The sequence below is a fragment of the Pleurodeles waltl genome, chromosome 10 (genome assembly GCF_031143425.1).
Source record: "Pleurodeles waltl isolate 20211129_DDA chromosome 10, aPleWal1.hap1.20221129, whole genome shotgun sequence".
Taxonomy (NCBI): domain Eukaryota; kingdom Metazoa; phylum Chordata; class Amphibia; order Caudata; family Salamandridae; genus Pleurodeles; species Pleurodeles waltl.
In genome coordinates this window covers 798,705,223-798,723,333 of record NC_090449.1, presented here as the reverse complement: position 1 = coordinate 798,723,333, position 18,111 = coordinate 798,705,223, and the positions used below count along the sequence as shown (strand labels likewise).

At 39.3% G+C, this 18,111-nt stretch overlaps 1 protein-coding gene across 6 annotated transcripts in view; it reads left to right on the top strand.

Annotated features, from left to right (window-relative positions):
- The window catches only part of LOC138261905 (ATP-dependent translocase ABCB1-like), a 147,095-nt gene that overhangs the window by 62,971 nt on the left and 66,013 nt on the right, over positions 1–18,111 (top strand). For all 6 annotated transcript variants that reach the window (XM_069211461.1, XM_069211459.1, XM_069211464.1 and 3 more), the window contains 5 exons: positions 1,347–1,460; positions 3,470–3,580; positions 8,596–8,721; positions 11,794–11,997; positions 16,113–16,283. In XM_069211461.1, coding sequence (XP_069067562.1) covers positions 1,347–1,460; positions 3,470–3,580; positions 8,596–8,721; positions 11,794–11,997; positions 16,113–16,283 — 726 coding nt within the window. The remainder of the gene's footprint in view (positions 1–1,346; positions 1,461–3,469; positions 3,581–8,595; positions 8,722–11,793; positions 11,998–16,112; positions 16,284–18,111) is intronic.

The following is an 18,111-nucleotide window of genomic DNA, read 5'->3' as shown; positions in this document are numbered from 1 at the left end:
ATGTACTAATTTCAAATTTCATAGCCTCGTAATTTGTAGGCATGTTCTGCTCTAATATGTGTAAGGGAATTGCTATTTGGCACTGCAGTTTGAAGTGCATTTTCAATTGTACAGTATTTCACACAGTAGTCATGAACCTGCCACAGAATTCCTTATGTTTCTTTTTTTCAATGGCACAGAATGCCAGCCAGTCAGTATTTGTACTGGGATTTTATTTGTGAACAGCATTGTGGTTCAATGTTTAAAACTGGCACAATTCAGCTGTTACACAAACATATTACTTTAGTCCATTTATTGTTCTAAATGGGCAGAATATGTATGTGGTAATACTTTGAAAGAAAAAAAGTGCTAATACTTTTGAAAATTGCAAACAATATGATTTCACAACCTCCTTATCAGTCAAAGGCAACTTGTGACAAACATTTAAAACTTTATAGCGGACCCTCAAGTGGTTGTTTCTTGTGCTATATTAGCTTCTAAATTACATTTCTATGGAGAATGAGACTATTGTAAATCAGCAAATACAATCCTGCTTCTTTTTACTTATATATGTATGAATAGGTATGTCTAATGGCTCCTTATAGTCTGTTTTTAACATTAACAACTTTGGAATGCTACCACACCGTCCATCTGGCAAGGTTTTGTTATTTGCTACATTAACCTGTTCAGTGAGACAGGTTTGTTTCAGAACCCTAGTGTTTTAATGTGTTGACATAACTTTTATATCATTCCCACTCTGAAAAATATTCAGCCACCACTGCCATGAATCCTGGATCACAAGTCATTGCATGAATTCAAAAAAGAATCATTGAGAAATCTTTCCACAGACCAGTAAACAATACATTGTTCTACTTCAAGACACACAGTGGCATATGGAATAGCAAATTGACTAATGTGAGATTATTCAGTTAAACTTTGGAAAGTCCAGCCCCAGCCACCCCATTTGGCTAGATCTCCATAGACAAGGGGTGTACAAAGTAGTCCAGTCGGGCCATATCAATACAAGATTTCCAGGCCTCCTTTACAGTACATACGTGGAATGAAACTAAATGAAATTTCCTTACATACGTTTTGGTTATGCATTTGGCATGGATACCTGCGTTGGACACTTCTATTATGGACCTTTACTTTCTTGCTCATTTCTGGAGCAAAAATGCCAATGGCATACTTTCACATAAGTGGTCAATTACAGAGGATATAATGGTCAATGTTTGGCTACTTGTGACAATAAGCATTCCTGTAAGGACTTTGGAGCATGTTAGTAACACTACATCTTTCATGCTTGAACCTTATATTTTAAACCAATATAATATTGTTTCCTAACTGGTGTCTTTTTTCATACTTAGGTTTTCTTTGCAGTTATGATTGGTGCCTTCTCATTAGGTCAAGCTTCCCCTAATTTGGAAAGTATTGCCAATGCTCGTGGTGCTGCATATGAGGTGTACAAGATTATACAAAAGGTACCTTCTTAATACATAAATGGAAAACTTTGTATCCGATTTGCCTTTGATATTTCACTGTGGTACTTCCTAATACATGATTAATATGTGTTATAAACTAAGTAAAAAGGAACACATGATTAAAGCAAATAATTTACAAGACATTGTCTGACATTTAATGTTGCATGAATATACATTGTAGTTGCTTCTTGGCATGTCCCATATCACTTTGCGATGCACACAATAAAAAAACCATATAGCTAAGTTCCCTGGCACTGTTATATTGTTTACTCCAATAAATCCGGTCATTGAATCTCGTAGTTCATAATTAACAACCTCTGATGTAGAATATTACTCAGTTCTGTTGGTTTGTGCACTGCATAAGCAAATGTTAAATTGCTGGGTATACCTATGACTGGACTTTACTATTCAGTGGGGACCTAGAAGATCTGAAAGATATATATGACATATTGGCTTTTGTAATAAATATTTGGGCTTCTACAGACATAAAATCAAATAATACCATCAATCAATTAATTATACCATGGGTGCATTCTTTAGATAGTCATCCTACACAATCATAATTGATCACTATTTCTCAGGAAGCAGGCACTTATATTTGGTTGCATGCAGAAATTTAAAGTGCTTTGCTGAACTTAGTGTGAAATAATTAGTTATTTCAGTGGTTTTACAATGAATTAAAGTTTGCCATTTAAGAGTGGTTCAAACCCAATTCATAATTACCTTTCCATTAATCTCATCTTGTGTCAAAGCCTTTCAACACTGAATACATTTGACATTGTTGACATTTCAGTTCCAGTACACGATTTGACAATATCAAGTAAGCAGGACATTTGTACAGCAGTCTTTGGTATGCCATATTTAAATAAAATTCCTGTAGCAAATCATATTTTTTTTTGTCTAGTATTAGTGTGTTAGTAGTGAGCACAGTTAGTTGTACAAATGTTTGCGTCAAAATCTACAACAAAAAGGATGTAGAGAATTACATGTTATTTCAAAACTGAATTTACACATAATAGCTTCTGCAATTAATTTGGTTTCAAAACAGACATTAAGTTAAATTAAATTTGCATTATAAAAACATTTGCATGCATGCACACCTTCAAAACAGAATAGTATTTACATTGCTAATACTTGGACCTTTTTTTTGCATAATATACGGGGATGTGTTGCATGACACAAAGATAAACTCCATTATGTTACCTTGATAGAGATTTAGACACTTGACCCAAAATACTAAATATGTAGGATAGGCCTCAACTCTATACTCTCCATCTAACTGCTCCAAATTATCTTAATTGAGGGGTTTCATGTGCTTTTTACCTCATTTATTAATACATTCTCAGTGATATTTTATTGGAAAGCATAAATGTGTATGATGAGTCACATGGATCACTGTATAGTCAAAACATCCTGTTTTAATGAGTAAACCAATGGTTCTACAGCTTTGACAGCACTGTTGACCACCTACTTCCAATCTCCTGCCCCCACAATATGACACCCTTTGTCCTCTAACTACTAACTCTTACACCCTTTGTCCTATAACTACTAACTCTTTATGTCTGACTCCTTAGGATGTTATATTTTATATTCCCACCATTATTACAAAAACAGGTATGCTACTCTTCATGTGTCTAGTGAATGTACATTGTTTCAGGTCATAATTCTCTCCAGCGTGACAGGAGTATATTATTTGTGAATGTAAAGCAGAGGTGGAGAGAACACCGGGCCTGATTTATATTTCAGCATATGGGTTACTCGTCACAACAGTGACGGATATCCCATCCGCCACAATATAAATCCCATTATTTCCTATGGAATTTATATTTCGGTGGACCAGATATCCGTCACCGTTGTGACGGAGTAACTCATCAGCTGAAATCTAAATCAGGCCGTTATTCTTTACCAATGGTGAAACAATGAATTTAGAGATGACTACTTCACCAGTAATTGAATTGTAGTGTTCTCAACTTTGTTATTAACTAATATAATAAATATTTATTTTTCAGGAACGTCTGATTGATAGTGGCTCTAAAGATGGATTTAAGCCAGATAGGTTGGTTGGACGGATGGAGTTCAAAGACATCCATTTTTCATACCCTACTAGGCCTGACGTTCAAGTAAGTTAGTTCTCTAAATTCAAGCATCCCTGTGTACACCAACACCACTAACATAATGAAGTGGAAATGATCAGTTAATAGCCCAATGACATGTACACTACAGAGATCATTCATCTCTACTATCGTTTTACCTCTGATAGTTAGAAATAGTATGGAATTTACTCTTTAGGAGAGCCAGGAGTGTTTATGGACTGAGTAATAAATCTCATTAACTTGTATTCATTCAAACGTCTAATATACAGTTAGTAGAACTGTCTAAGACAGCCTCAAATAAGGACCAAAGGACGTTCTGGCCCTTTATATACAGGAATGAACAGGGGCTTCTTTGAGGATAAGGTAATAATTCATCGCATAAAATACAGCTCACATACATTAGCGCTCTATGTACGTGAAGTCTTTTGTCACTCCTGAGATACTCACCAGCAAATAATAGGCATCCTGGAAATATCATCCATTGTCAGCTTCAAAGAAACAGATCCAAATGGTGTACCTGCTACTTTTGTTTATTGGATATTGGCAATTGTTCTTTTCTCTCTTCTCACACTACCTACAAACAAATATTATACCAGACTCATTGGCACAATTCGATCTTGCAGCCACTACACAGAAACGGCCAACATCTGATCCTGGGAGCTGCAAACTTAAACCACCTTAGATGCTGAAAGACAATTTTGTTGGCAGACTGCCATCATATGTAAATTCGTTCAACTCAACCAGACTCATTTTCAAATAGCTGACTGTATGACTGATAACATTTTGTCTCTTTCAGTCCTAGTCGAAAATATATACAAAGTTAAAATCTACATATTTCGTAGACTTTTAGAACATCGTTCAATCAATATACAGAGACCATTTAAACCGGTGGACCATACCCTCACTGCTTCTTCATGCCAGAAACTCCTGAGTCAAGATTATTCTGCCTCAATTAAAAATGTGTACTTCAAGATCTATACAAGCAGCGGTCTTAAGTAAGGGTGTGTACTTGCCCCTCCTATTTGCAGTCTATATATTACTTTAAGTAGCAAACTTGGTACTCTGACGTCTCACGCTCCCAATATTGGCAGCCAGCACATAACTTCTTTGCAGTATGCTGATGATATTATTCTAATAAATACTACAACAGTTGGCCTCTAAAGGTTGATAGAAGTTTTAAATGCCTTTTGTAAAACTGATCACACAAGTATTGATCTTGATTAAACCAAATTTGTAATCTTTGGCAGAAAGTCCACAAAAATGGCAAATATGGCTCATTGAATTTAGGCAGAGATTCTACAGAGTTGGGAGAGCCACATGCTAAAACATATCTAGGCATTTGCTTTGATGGAGGATGTAGTTTTCTCCAGCACCTCATCACTAAAACCAAAAGCAAATTCACTATGTTTTGCCTGAGCTCTCTAGCAAGGTTGATGTAATAAAATAAATAAATCACTCACTTGTGCCAATACTTGCAGTTACAAAAGCTAAGCAAAGCCATTCCTTATCTTATGATACAGAGGCCCTACCAGGAAAACTTGCAAGGTGTACTAATCTCACAGAGTGCAATACGTAGTGCCTCATTTTAGGCTTACAATTTCGACTTGTCGGGCACATGTTAGAATAGAGTTTGGCCAAACATATACGCTGAAATCTGCTTTTAAATGTATATTTTAAACTCAAAAATGCTCAACATTTAAATTCTGTCTTAGCCTTTCTGGAAATCCATGAGCTTTGGAGAGCACCATTATCATTTACAGTTTTTATATTAATTGTAAACCTGGCCACTGTCTTCGTATGAAGACAAAATATTCTTTAGGAAAAGGAGTTATGATTGGATGGTCATCCATTCATACACACAAGTATGCACAGATAAACATCTTGCAGACTTATATTCTGTATATTACAGGACAAATCCTGATGCACTTGAGGTTTGTCTTAACAATTTCAGACTTTTCTGACAACATGGCCTCCATCTCCAAGCACAAGTGAATGCAGACTTTGCATTAAAAATCCAAAACACTTTTTCACACATTATGCACCTGTCCAATATTTAATTCAGAGTGCAGTCTGTTTCACTCAATGTAATAATTAATATGTGTAGATGCCACCACCCAAATACAGTCTGCTTAAAGGGGGAATCTCTGCATATTATAAAAATTCATTAAGGTCACTGCAGCTTTATTTCCTCATAAAGGCAATTGTTAGACTTTTCATCCTTGGCGTGGTCTCCCTTAACTTTTTGCCTCTGTTCCCCAGGTTGTTGATGTGTGCTGGACTCTGATTTTACTGTTTTTGTTACTCTGGGCACTTTACCGCTGCTAACCAGTGCTAAAGTGCAAGGGCTCCTGTTTAAAATATGTATGTAATTGGTTCTCCATGATTGGCATATTTGTTTTACTGTTAAGTCCATAGTAAAGTGCACTAGAGGTGCCCAGGGCCTGTAAATCAAATGTTACTAATGAGCCTGCAGCACTGGTTGTGCCACCCACACAAGTAATCCTGTAATCATGTCTCGGACCTGCCACTGCAGTGTCTGTATTTTTACTCTGTAAATTCGACTTGGCAAGTGTACCCACTTGCCAGGCCTAAACCTTCCCTTTTCTTACATGTAAGGCACCCCTAAGGTAGGCCCTAGGTAGCCCCAAGGGCAGGGTGCAGTGTATGGTTAAGGTAGGACATATAGTAATGTGGTTTATATGTCCTGACAGTGAAATATTGTTAAATTTGTTTTTCACTATTTACAAGGACTGTCTCTCTCATAGGATAATATGGGGGCTACCTTTAAATATGATTAAAGCGTAGATTCCCCTAGAGAGTAGATGGACATGTGGAGTTTGGGGTCCCTGAACTCACAATTTAAAAATACATCTTTTAGTAAAGTTGATTTTGAGATTGTGCGTTTGAAAATGCCACTTTTAGAAAGTGAGCATTTTCTTGCTTAAACCATTTTGTGACTCTGCCTTGTTTGTGGATTCCCTGTCTGGGTCAGTTTGACAGTTGGGTTGTTTTTCACCTCGCACTAGACAGTGACACAAAGGGGGCTGGGGTGTAACCTGCATTTCCTGATTAGCCATCTCTGCTAGGAGGGAGGGGTGGAGTGGTCACTCTCATCTGAAAGGACTGTGCCTGCCTCTGACAATGCCGGCTCCAACCCCCTGCTGTGTGTCTGATGCCTTACCTGGGCAAGGCAGGATTTCACAAGTAGGTGTGAGTCCCCTTTAAAGAAAGGTGACTTCAAAGACTAAAATGGGTATAAGAAGGGCACCCAAATCTACAGACTTTAGAAACACTTCTGGAACCAAGAGGAACCTCTGCCTGGAGAAGAGCTGATAGCTGAGGAAGACGTGCTGCCCTGCCTGTGACTGTGCTTTGTGGAGCTTTCCTGCAGTGCTGCTTCTGCCAGAGTAAGAGGGCAAAGACTGGACTTTGTGTGCCTTCATCTTGTGAAGAAATCTCCAAGGGCTTGATTTAGAGCTTGCCTCCTGTTGTTGGAAGTCTCAGGGACAGCAAAGACTTCTCTCTGCCAGCACCTGGAGTCTCTGGAGAGACTCCTGCTCTGACAAGTGGTGCCCTATCCAGTCCCTGGGCCCTTGAAAGGAAAGCTGGTGAAAATCCAAGGAAATCGACTTCGGACGACTCCGGACCGCCGCCGCTGCTGAATCCGGTGACGCCGCCTGCACCTGACGCCGTAACCTTTGCTGGAACGCGACGCTCTTCGCAGGCCCGACGCCGCTGCAGCCCCGACGCCGCTGCAGCCCCGCTGAAGTCCGCGACTCCGTGGAAGTCACCACACCCCGTCGTGACCAACGCCGTTCGAAGCGCGTGGATTCAACGTTTCGCACAAACACCGCGATCCCCGACTTCGCGCATCGGCTTGTTTTCACTCTTCACCAAAGGTACTGTACTTGGGGGTCTAAATGACTCCGTGTCCGGCGCCGCTGGTGTCGGCTTGTTGGGAACGACTCCGTCACGACGCCGTGTTAACATCTCATTCAAGCATTTTTGTTTCTAAGCGCTATTTTTGAGTTTAATCTTAAAAAATTCATAACTTGACTTGTGTATGTCGGATTTTTGTCGTTTTGGTCTTGTTTTGTTTAGATAAATAGTTCCTATTGTTCTAAACTGGTGTTGTGTCATTTTGTAGTGTTTTCATTGAGTTATTGTGTGTGTTGGTACAAATACTTTACACCTAGCGCTCTGAAGTAAAGCCTACTGCTCTGCCAAGCTACCAAGGGGGTAAGCAGTGGTTAGCTGAGGGTGATTCTCTTTTACCCTGACTAGAGTGAGGGTCCTTGCTTGAACAGGGGGTAACCTGACTGTCAAACAAAGACCCCATTTCTAACAGCAATCAAAAGCTTTTACATTTCCTCCCCAACCCCTGAGGTTTACATATTTATTTTTTGTACTGATAGGTCCAAATGGGCTATTTTATATATCCTCAGCAAAGCTAATTACGATCTATTTATGGAAATAATGTCCAAATAGATTATTCCCATAAGATCCCATTGGATCAATTTCTTATATGGTATTGCAAATTAGGGAAACATTTTGTAGTTGTAGATCATCTTAACTTTTTATATAACGGAACAACTTGGGACCACTTTTGTGCTATTGACTTTTTGACTTGATTAAACAGATAAATACTTAATACATTCAAGGCTTGTCTGCTCATGGTATTGGAAGATACCCATTTGTTTCTGATTTTCTAGTGTGGTGTAAAAATGCCAAACGTTCAAGCATCACCAAGAGAATATTTCCAAGATTCATACAACTAGAAATGACTGGCTTTGAGTCTCTTTTCATCTCCTCCAACTCTGTACCTATGACGTGGATAGGTTGTGTCTCTAAAAACACAAATAATACAATGCAAATTGTATTGATCCCATGTTAACATTCCTCAATCAACAGCAGAAATTATCAAGTTATTTCATCAGCAGAGCTATCTGTTCATTTTGTGTAACTAAAGTAAAATGAGTACACAGGGGTATTTGACTCCAAGGTATATACAGTGCAGCTAACATCAAGTTATTCTTTTTTAGATTTTGAAAGGCTTGAACCTGACAGTAGAGACTGGAAAAACCATTGCGCTTGTTGGGGCGAGTGGATGTGGGAAAAGTACAACAATTCAGTTACTGCAGAGATTCTATGATCCTCTTCAAGGGGTGGTAAGAGCTGATTTACATCAAGATCCTGAAGAGGTCTAATGTGACAGTAATGTGATATCATGTGCCCATGACCATATGCCTAAGAAGTATGTTTTCCTAACAAAATAATAAATTCATTTCATTTAGATGCATGTTTTATTCATCACTTGTGATCTCTCCTGGGAGACATAACATAAAGAAGTATGTGTCCATTGGTTCTACAATCAATTGGTCCATATGATTTATGAAAGTAGTGTATGATATTATCTTCTGTCCTTAAAGTGGTTCGTCTCCCAGCAGATAGTTTGGTTTTTGGATGCTTCACCCTTAACTGTATATAACTAATCATTAGGTGGCCTCCTCTGTCCAGATGATGGTCCCATAAAGTAATTGAGAGTCAGCAGAAACATCAGCTTTTTAGGACTGTTCAATGTTATTTTCTTAATTTGTCTAGTGTTTTTATGATTAATGCAGCATGCATTGTGTTTAAAATATTTTCATTATGTTTTGTCCTTATTATATTGTGGTGTTCACTTTTTGTAAGCTCAATGCCAACTTACTAATTAGAAAGAGCAAACCTGGCTAGCCATACCAAACGAGCCACCCAAAAATTACCAGAGGGTGATGCATTCTGGGTAACCATCAGTCCTGTGGGAGAGGATTAGTCGTGAGTTCTAAATCTCTTTTTCCCCTGAATAGACATACTCAAAATTACCCACTAGGAATATGTCCTCTCCTAGTGTATAGAACGTGTATAGTTGTAACTATGAAAATAAACAGAACAGTGGTTAATAAAACAAAATATTAAAATAAATTGCAACATTGTAAAGGTATTTCAGAATTTTCTGAAAGATGGAACTAATCTCTGTTCCCCAACCCCTCCCTTCTTACCTCTAACAAAGCTCTTTTAGGGCCATATGAATTTCTAAATTGCCTCTCAACTGCATAACTGAGTGCAGTGTTTCCCAACCTTCGGACCTCTGTGGACCCCCACTTTATCATTACTGGAGCCAGGGGACCCCCCACTGAATCTTAATTGAAATCCAGGGACCCCCCATGAGTCATTACTGAAAGCTGGGGACCTAATCTGTTAATGTTATTTTAATTTTCTAAGCAGTCGTGGAACCCAGGAGGAGGCATCGTTGACCCCCAGGGGTCCCTGGACCACAGGTTGGGAACCACTGACTTGGTGGAACAATAGAAGTTTTGTTCTTTTTGAAGGTCATTATTCATCTCTGTGCTCAGTACCTATTGTGTCTGTAGCAAGATGGTAAGGCCAGACTCTCTCTCTCTGAGATGCCTGCCTGTGAACTTCATGAAAGGTATTTACATCTTATGTTTGCTCAGTCTCATTCTCCTGCTTTGCCCTTATGTATACCAGTAGTTAATTCCTGAAAAAATAAGTGTTGAGCCATTGTCAGGAGGTTGCTGCTGCTTGCACTACCCATTGCTCCTTTCAGGGCTGCCAGTGAAAGTCCCAACACAACTACTAAGCATTACACTCCTCTAGGGTGACAATCCAGTCTATTTAAGCCCCCCAAAGCCATAAGATTGGCTTAGGAGGCAGTAAGTGCAATATACATATATACATGAAAAAGGTGCAACCTAAATAAAATGAGTATATGCAATATATGAAATGCAATTGGGGTATAGAAGCAGAAAAAAATAAAAGGTTATGTAATAATAACTATTGTCTTTTTGTACTACCATTACCACCTCTTTGATTTATTCTTTCTTTAACATTTTTAATTAAGGATCATAAATTGCTCCTTTTGAAGTGCTATTTTGTGTAGTTGACCTTTGAAAATGTGGCACACTCAAAACATGGCACCTTTTACTTGTCATAGACAAAATTTAAAAGGGTGTTTAAGAGATACTCATTTGGTGCTTTAGTAATTAGTCTAAACTCTTGTTTAATTCATGTAAACAATTTGCGAAGTCCTTTACTATCAGGTTGTTTGTGAGAGTAATACACATTTGCTTTCAGGCTCCAATTCAAATAATCTTTATATAATATTACCATTACTTCTGGCACCAAAATGGCACAATTTGTAAGAGGTGTAAGGTTCTCATTATGCAAGCAAAGTCTATTGTAGATCCCAATCATGTCTTCACCTGTCCTGTATGGAATGCTTTCATTTTTGTATTTTTTCCCAAAATAATCAGGCTGAAAATGGATGTGGCATTTTCTTGTGAGCAAACTTTAAAACTGTTTTCCTCAAAACTTTAAAACTAGTTGAAAGTTCACAAACTATTTTCTCCCCCTCAGGATAAAATTGTGTAAAATTCTCAAATGTAACAAAAGCCACATGCAAATACTTCTGGAAACCATGAGTAATAATCATTTTCTTGACAATTATGGTGAGTTAGCTGAGAAAACACTGAAAATTTTAACACCCCTTACTATTGTTGGAAGTATGAGAACAAGTGGTTAAGATTTTACTACCATAAAGTATGGACTTTCATCTTGTACTTCAGACCAGAATTCATACCTATGTGCTGGTGGATGTCCGATTACTTTGCCATCAGTGATGTACATTTCTCAAGATATAGCCTCACCTGCTAAAATCCATAAAAATGACTAGAGGTGTACTTTTGTTTGCAATACAGACATCAACACACACTCTGGTAAAATGAGCCAAAATAACCAAAGTAATTTAGATCTCAAGCTACCCACTATAATTGAAGAAGCTCTAAATGAAATGATGGATGGGAAATGTGCAAGATTATGACATATTAATTTCCTAAATAACAAACAAGTGCAGATAGAGGGGGGCATTTGCAAGCAGATGGAAATCACAGACATAAATGCGAAACCAACTACCCCAATTCTTTAGGACTATAAGCAAAATCATAGTTTGTGTTGTGTAAAGCAAAGTGATCACAACATATTGTTCCTTTTTTAAACTGCATTTCTTTCTTAGTGCAACATCAAAAGGGCTATGGGTTTTTATGTTTGTTTCGGCCAACATAAGGGGTTAAGGGAGCAGGCATCTACAAAATAAAATTGGATTAACGTAGTAACCATTAAGCTATTTAGTGTATACTATTTTAAAGCAATTTAAACTGATTTGTTTGTGTGTGATATTTCAGGTCACAGTGGATGGCCATGATATTCGAACACTCAATGTTAAGTGGCTGAGAGAAAACATTGGAGTTGTAAGCCAGGAACCTGTGCTGTTCGGCACCACAATAGCAGAGAACATTCGCTATGGAAGAGAAAATGTAACTGATGCTGAAATCGAACAAGCAGCTAAAGAAGCCAATGCTTATGACTTCATTTCCAAACTGCCAGATGTAAGCAGACATTATAATGTTTTAAAAAAACAATATTCTCTTGCTTAGCTCTGATTAGGACCTATATTTCACAGTCACACAAAACTCACAAACAATCATATACTTGTTATATATAGACATTGTCCACAGCATTAGTTTTTGAAACACATTTATTTCCCGCCAAACCCCTAGAGCAGCAAAGACCTGAACCCTGAAGTTCATGATCTGAGGATGGTAATCTGCTACCTTTCCATGGTGTCTAGAAACCAAAGGATGTGGGAAGTTTGATCTGCATCTCTCTGCTATCAACCATAATCTCCTTGTAAGCCAAGGATCTCCACAGACCCCTGATCACAGGACAAGAGGTTGCACTGGCGAGTGGCTCGCACAGAACCAGTATTGAAGTAGCATCAGCTCTCTTCATGTAAGAGAATGAAGTATAATTTTGGGCTGGAGGGGAGTTGATGCTCAATGGGTGGTGTGAGAGGGAGTAGGACTTCAGGTATTTTGTATTGGGGAAGCGTGATTGGATGGTTTTTCTATGGGCAGGTGAGAAGCATGGCAGGGCATATTTATTTCATTTGAGAGATATTAAGGAGAGGGTATTTCCAAAGATTGGTGGTGAAGTTATCTTGTTGTACATTTTCCTTATTATGGAGTCTAGACTGTGCCACACAAGCTAAAGAAACAAAGGTTTTTAACATGTTTAGTTTGTTTAAATCTTGCTCTCAAATTGAAGGCACATTTGGAAGGGTTCCGGAGGAACCAAAACATATTTTTACTATCCTACAGAAAGATAGTGCATTCACTGGGCTGTACCCATCATTTTCTTGTACCTCTGCATTTGCCCTACTGAATGCACATTGTGTACCTGTGTACTAAGCAAGTGAGGATTTCTCAGACCTACCTCTGAAAGTGTTGCATTCACCATCCAAATAAAAAAAAAAACTTTATTCAGCCAAAAGACCATAAAAGTAAAAAATAAAACACATTTTATAAAAATATATCACATAGATAACTAAAAATGTTGTCTCTTTGGTTCATCAATACAGCATTTCAACCAAGACTTAAACATTTCCCTCATCATCATAAAATTCAAAAAATCAATTTCCACACGAATAACCTAATTTTAAGAAGCATAAGGTTTCTTTATAGCTCAGGATAGAAAAACATGATTCAATAGATGAAAGGCTTTGCAAATATGATAAACCCTCTTTATATGACTTAAAATGTCGCTTCCTTATAATCGGACATAGAAACTGCAATCTGGGGGCCTTATACACAGTACAAAAAAGCATAAAATCAAATCCTCTCTGAACAAGCTACAGCTGATCCAGAATATGGCGGCTAGAGCTATCCTAAACCTCCCTCCCTTAGCTTCGGCCAGTGACAGTTTAAAACAACTACACTGGCTTCCAGTGGCCCAGCGTATTGTTTTCAAAACTCTTTGCCTGACTCATAAAGCAGTTCACGGAATCGGTTCCAATTATCTGGTTTCTAAACTTTGCTGGCATACTCCCAAACGGTCTCTTGGTTCTTCAGGAGCCTGTAGAATTCAGGCCCCGACACTAACAAAGTAAAATGGGGAGATAAAGCTTTTACGGCAGCCGCAGCAAAATGTTGGAACTCGCTTCCCATGACAATCAGGAAGGAACATAGGGCCAGATGTATCAAACCGTTTTGCCCATTTTGTGTCTATGGAAAATGTGTTCCTACATATGGGCCATAATTTCTTAATTTTTAGGAAGTTAGTCAAAACTTGGCTATTTCTGCGCTAACTGCTGTCTTCTACTTTTTCTCCCTCCCAGCGAACGTGCCCTTTACCTTTCTGCTAGCGCTTCGATGCCTCGGCCGGGATGCACTTTACAAATACTAAACACAAATACAAATATACACTGTGGAATATGCCCACCACAAGGGCAGGGTGGCAAGGCAGGATGCCATGTGTAAACCATAGGAAAGGCCACCAAAAAATGGACCAGGCTCAGTCTTAGCCTTGTCAGATAGAATCCATACTGCAGGTTCCTAATCCATACCAAATATGGCACCATCCCCTTTGTATCACTGACTTGGAGATATCGTATTACCATATCCAATATGGCCATTAATCTTAACTCTTCCATATAAGATTTGTAACACTGCTTCAGTTTTAAACTGGCATCTGCCGTAATATGCTCTGGGTTATCAAATAGCTCTCTGCACCCAAGATTGTAAAAAGAAGCTTTTATATAAGCGAGCCAAGAGATTGAGGATACACCATCCTGTCTAAGGTAGTCCATTGTAACTTGTCTCAAAAAACTGCTTGACTAGTACTCCATATCTTCAAGCATAAAGGGGCCAACTTAATAGGATCTTCTATAAATGTGACTCCTAATTCTGTAAACAAAATAAAATATGTTGTATTTCTTGGTGCAGCAATAAGTCTCCCTAAAAATCTATTTTCCACCATTTGGAGCTTCCCTGCGGCAGCAAACCCCCCAAACGCCTGTACCATATGTACATATCGCTATGCATTTACTATGATAAATTTGGAGGAGCTTTTGCACCAGCTTACATCCCAATCTTGAAGCAAACTTAAAAACCACATCAGCTTCCGATGCCATTTTTTGTAATCTAACAGTAACTAGCTGATCCCATTTGCTATTCTTATCAAAGAAGAAAACCAAATAGTTAAAAGTAAGAACTTTCGCAATCATTTTACCTCTCAAATAAAAGGATCTTGTTTTAAAAATGTTTGGGTCACTTGACATGATAAATGATTTCTGCAAATTAACTTTAAGTATTAAATTATTCATAAACTCCTTAAAACCATCAAGAAGATTCTAGAAGCCATTTGCTGTCCGCACCAGCAAGACCGCATATAACAAAATTGGTAAGGGAAAGATACCTATTCTTGGGGCATCTTTTGTGCACTTTGTTAAAAAAGAGCCCAAAGAACTAATATAAAATAAGAATAAAAAGGGGGCTAAAATACAGCCCTGCCGTACTCCTTTAACCACCCTTATGGAGCAGTAAAATCCCCTCCTGTGGAAAAGCGCACTTTTGTGGACGTATCCTGGTGCAAGAGCCGAATTAATGTCAACAGCTGGTTATCTATCCCCGCATGCCGGATCATCCCCCAGGGAATATCCCTGTCAACCATATCAAAGGGACATGAGAGACCCATGAATGCCATATGTACTACTCCTCTCCTGGCCGCCACATACTTATCTAACATGAGCATAAGGTTGAGTGCCTGCTCTGAGGTCCCCGGCCTGGTTGAAAGCCATACTGTAAAGGGTTAAAAAATGTATGATCTTCCACCCAGGACTCTAATTTCCCCAAAATAACTTTACCCAGAATTTTTGCCACTGAATCAGTTGACAAAATGGGACATTCCCCATGCATTTTTGAAGGTAACAAGATGCACCCTTTGATTGGAATGCTGAGACTGCTACTTTCAAAGGCACATCTTGGGAGCACAGTCATTCCAAGTGTCCCATAATACAGCACCATAAACGTAGGTATCTGAGTCATGTTGACTTTTTTGCCTCAGAAAATCGTAGTTCTCTGCACTGGGCACTGTTCCCTTTGAATTAGGATGATGCAAAACTATATCATGCACAGTTTATACACTTATATCATCCACGATTTATACACCAGAGGTAACTCTATTAGTGTAAAAATATGTAGGGGAAACTACTTATGAATATTTCCAAACTTTATATCTTAGTGCCAAAACTAGAAACTACCTTTCAACTAATGTTCTTCCTACTGTTCATACTCTATTACTCCAAGATGCAAGACATACCTTCAAGACATATACCAGATGTGCCCAACATTGTTCCCTGGAAGGCCGTTTTTCCCTCCAGATTTTCAGAATATCCACATAAGATACATCTGCATGTAATAAATCTAAAAAGGACTTCTTCAGATAGTGATTTACCTAAAAGGCTGGAATGGCTCTGGCCACTCCTGAAGAATACTATTGGATAAGAGCCATTTGCCGATCCTAGAAATGTTCCTATTATGAAAGGTTTCACATCGTTGATAAACCTAACGCATATATTTTGATGAACTATTTATAATGGTGCATGGATGTTTATATTGGTGGAAGTCGCTTTTTTGCCATTTTGATGAAACTTAACTTTTCACAGAAATTCAACACAATGGTGGGTGAAAGAGGAGCTCAGCTGAGTGGGGGACAGAAGCAGAGAATCGCTATTGCCCGTGCTCTGGCAAGGAACCCAAAGATTCTGCTCCTGGATGAAGCAACATCTGCTCTCGACACACAAAGTGAAGCCATTGTACAAGCTGCTCTGGATAAGGTAAATTATCAGTGTAGTGTTACAAATGTCTTACTGCAATTTATTTTTAGTTTTTGAGATGTCATGCAATATTTGGCATAATCCGAGCCATAAAAATCCCTTGAAGAGAACTTTAGTTTAGATATTATAGGTCACTGATCTTCTACACAATAATTTATTTTGTGCCCATCTACAGAAGTAACCAGTTGCAAATTGTTCATTACATTATATATATTGGCTGCGTGATTGCAAGATTTTTGAGACCATCTTTTAAAAGAAACTGTGTTATCAAACAATGTTGACACATTGGGTATTGTTGGAAAATGGGTTATTGGTAGGGGCAGGTAGGTACCTACACCTAGCAACAAGCCACTAACCTCCAATTAGGTACAGTTAGGTCTCAGTAAATTAATCCCAGCTCAACCCTTGGTAGCTTGGCAACGAGCGTCAAGGCTTAACTTAGGAGACAAAGTGTAAAGCATTCAAATATCACAAAACCGTAATTAAATAAAACACAGGAAACAGTTTAAAAATCCAAAACCAATTTATAAAAATAGTTTATATTTTTATCTTTAAAATGACACAAAAACGAATAAAATTGGTTCAGGGGAACCGGAGATATGAATTTTTACAGTATTATTATTTTTCTAGCGCTTAGAAACAAAAAGCGCCAATCGGGTCATCTGGTTGCACCAGGACCGGGGCAAAGTCAAAGTTTCAGGCCGACCGCGATGGAGCCCTGCTCGGCTACAAGTCGCGGGAGGCCTCGGTTAAAAAGTTAACTTCTGACTTAGTCTTTATTTTGAAGTTTTTCTTCACCGGGACGAACCACGAAGTCAGGCCGGGTCGCGGTTGAGGCAAGCCGGCTAGAATTTCCGCGGCGGGTCGGTCCCTCTCTGGAGCTTTTTTCCAAAAATTCTCAAATCTTTTCCAAACTTCTGGGGCTTCACCCAGATGTTCTTTTAAGGTTCTTTTGGGGTCCACAGCTCACCCCAAGTGTCCAGAAGTTCTGTGATGGTCCTTGGGGGGTGCGGACTTCAACTCCCAGAATGCACCTGGCGCAAACTCCTTTTTGGCCACTGGACAGTGGTCAGCTGGTCGCTTTCTTCAGGAGTTGGTGCAGGGGACTCTGGTTAGCAATTTTTCACCTGTAGCAAACAGGGAGTCCCTCCTTGAACCAGTTGAAGCCAGGCAAAGTCCTTCTTGTGGTGAAGCCCAAGTGTGCAGCTGGTGCCGTCCTTCTGAGTGCAGGGTCCAGGTGCAGGCCAGGGGTCCAGCAGGGCAGTCCTTCTTCTCCTTGTAGTTCCTTCTTCTTGAAATTTGGTGGGGATCTGAGGTGTGGGTGCAGGTCTGCCAGTTTTATCCTTGCTCCTGGGTGAAAAGCAGGGGGGCCCTGGTTCTCCAATCAGGGACAGGGTAGTCCCCCTGTGATGACCACTTCCTGGGAAGTGTGGCAAAAATCCATCCCAGAAGGCAACAGTCTCTAAAAATCCAACATGGATGAATCTGATTTTTGGAGGTTACATCTGGCTGAGCCCACCCACTGGTGTGGCTAAAAATCATAAACACACCCCTCTCCTGCCCTCTCCTAATCTAATCAAGGGGGCACCTAATTGTCTGGGGTTGCAGGATGTGGGGGTGTTGCTGGGTGCTCCAAATGTCCTTCTCTGCCTTTGTAGACCAGTTTGGCAGCCCTCCCCCTTCCTGCCTCACCATCTGCTGAGGGGAGATTCTCTCCCCCAAGCATATTCCTTTGTGTGAAGCCAGGCCACTTCACACCTAATCAAGGCAGCCTGGCAGAAGCTGCTGCAGGCTGGCCAATCAGAGCACAGCAGCAAAAACAATGCAG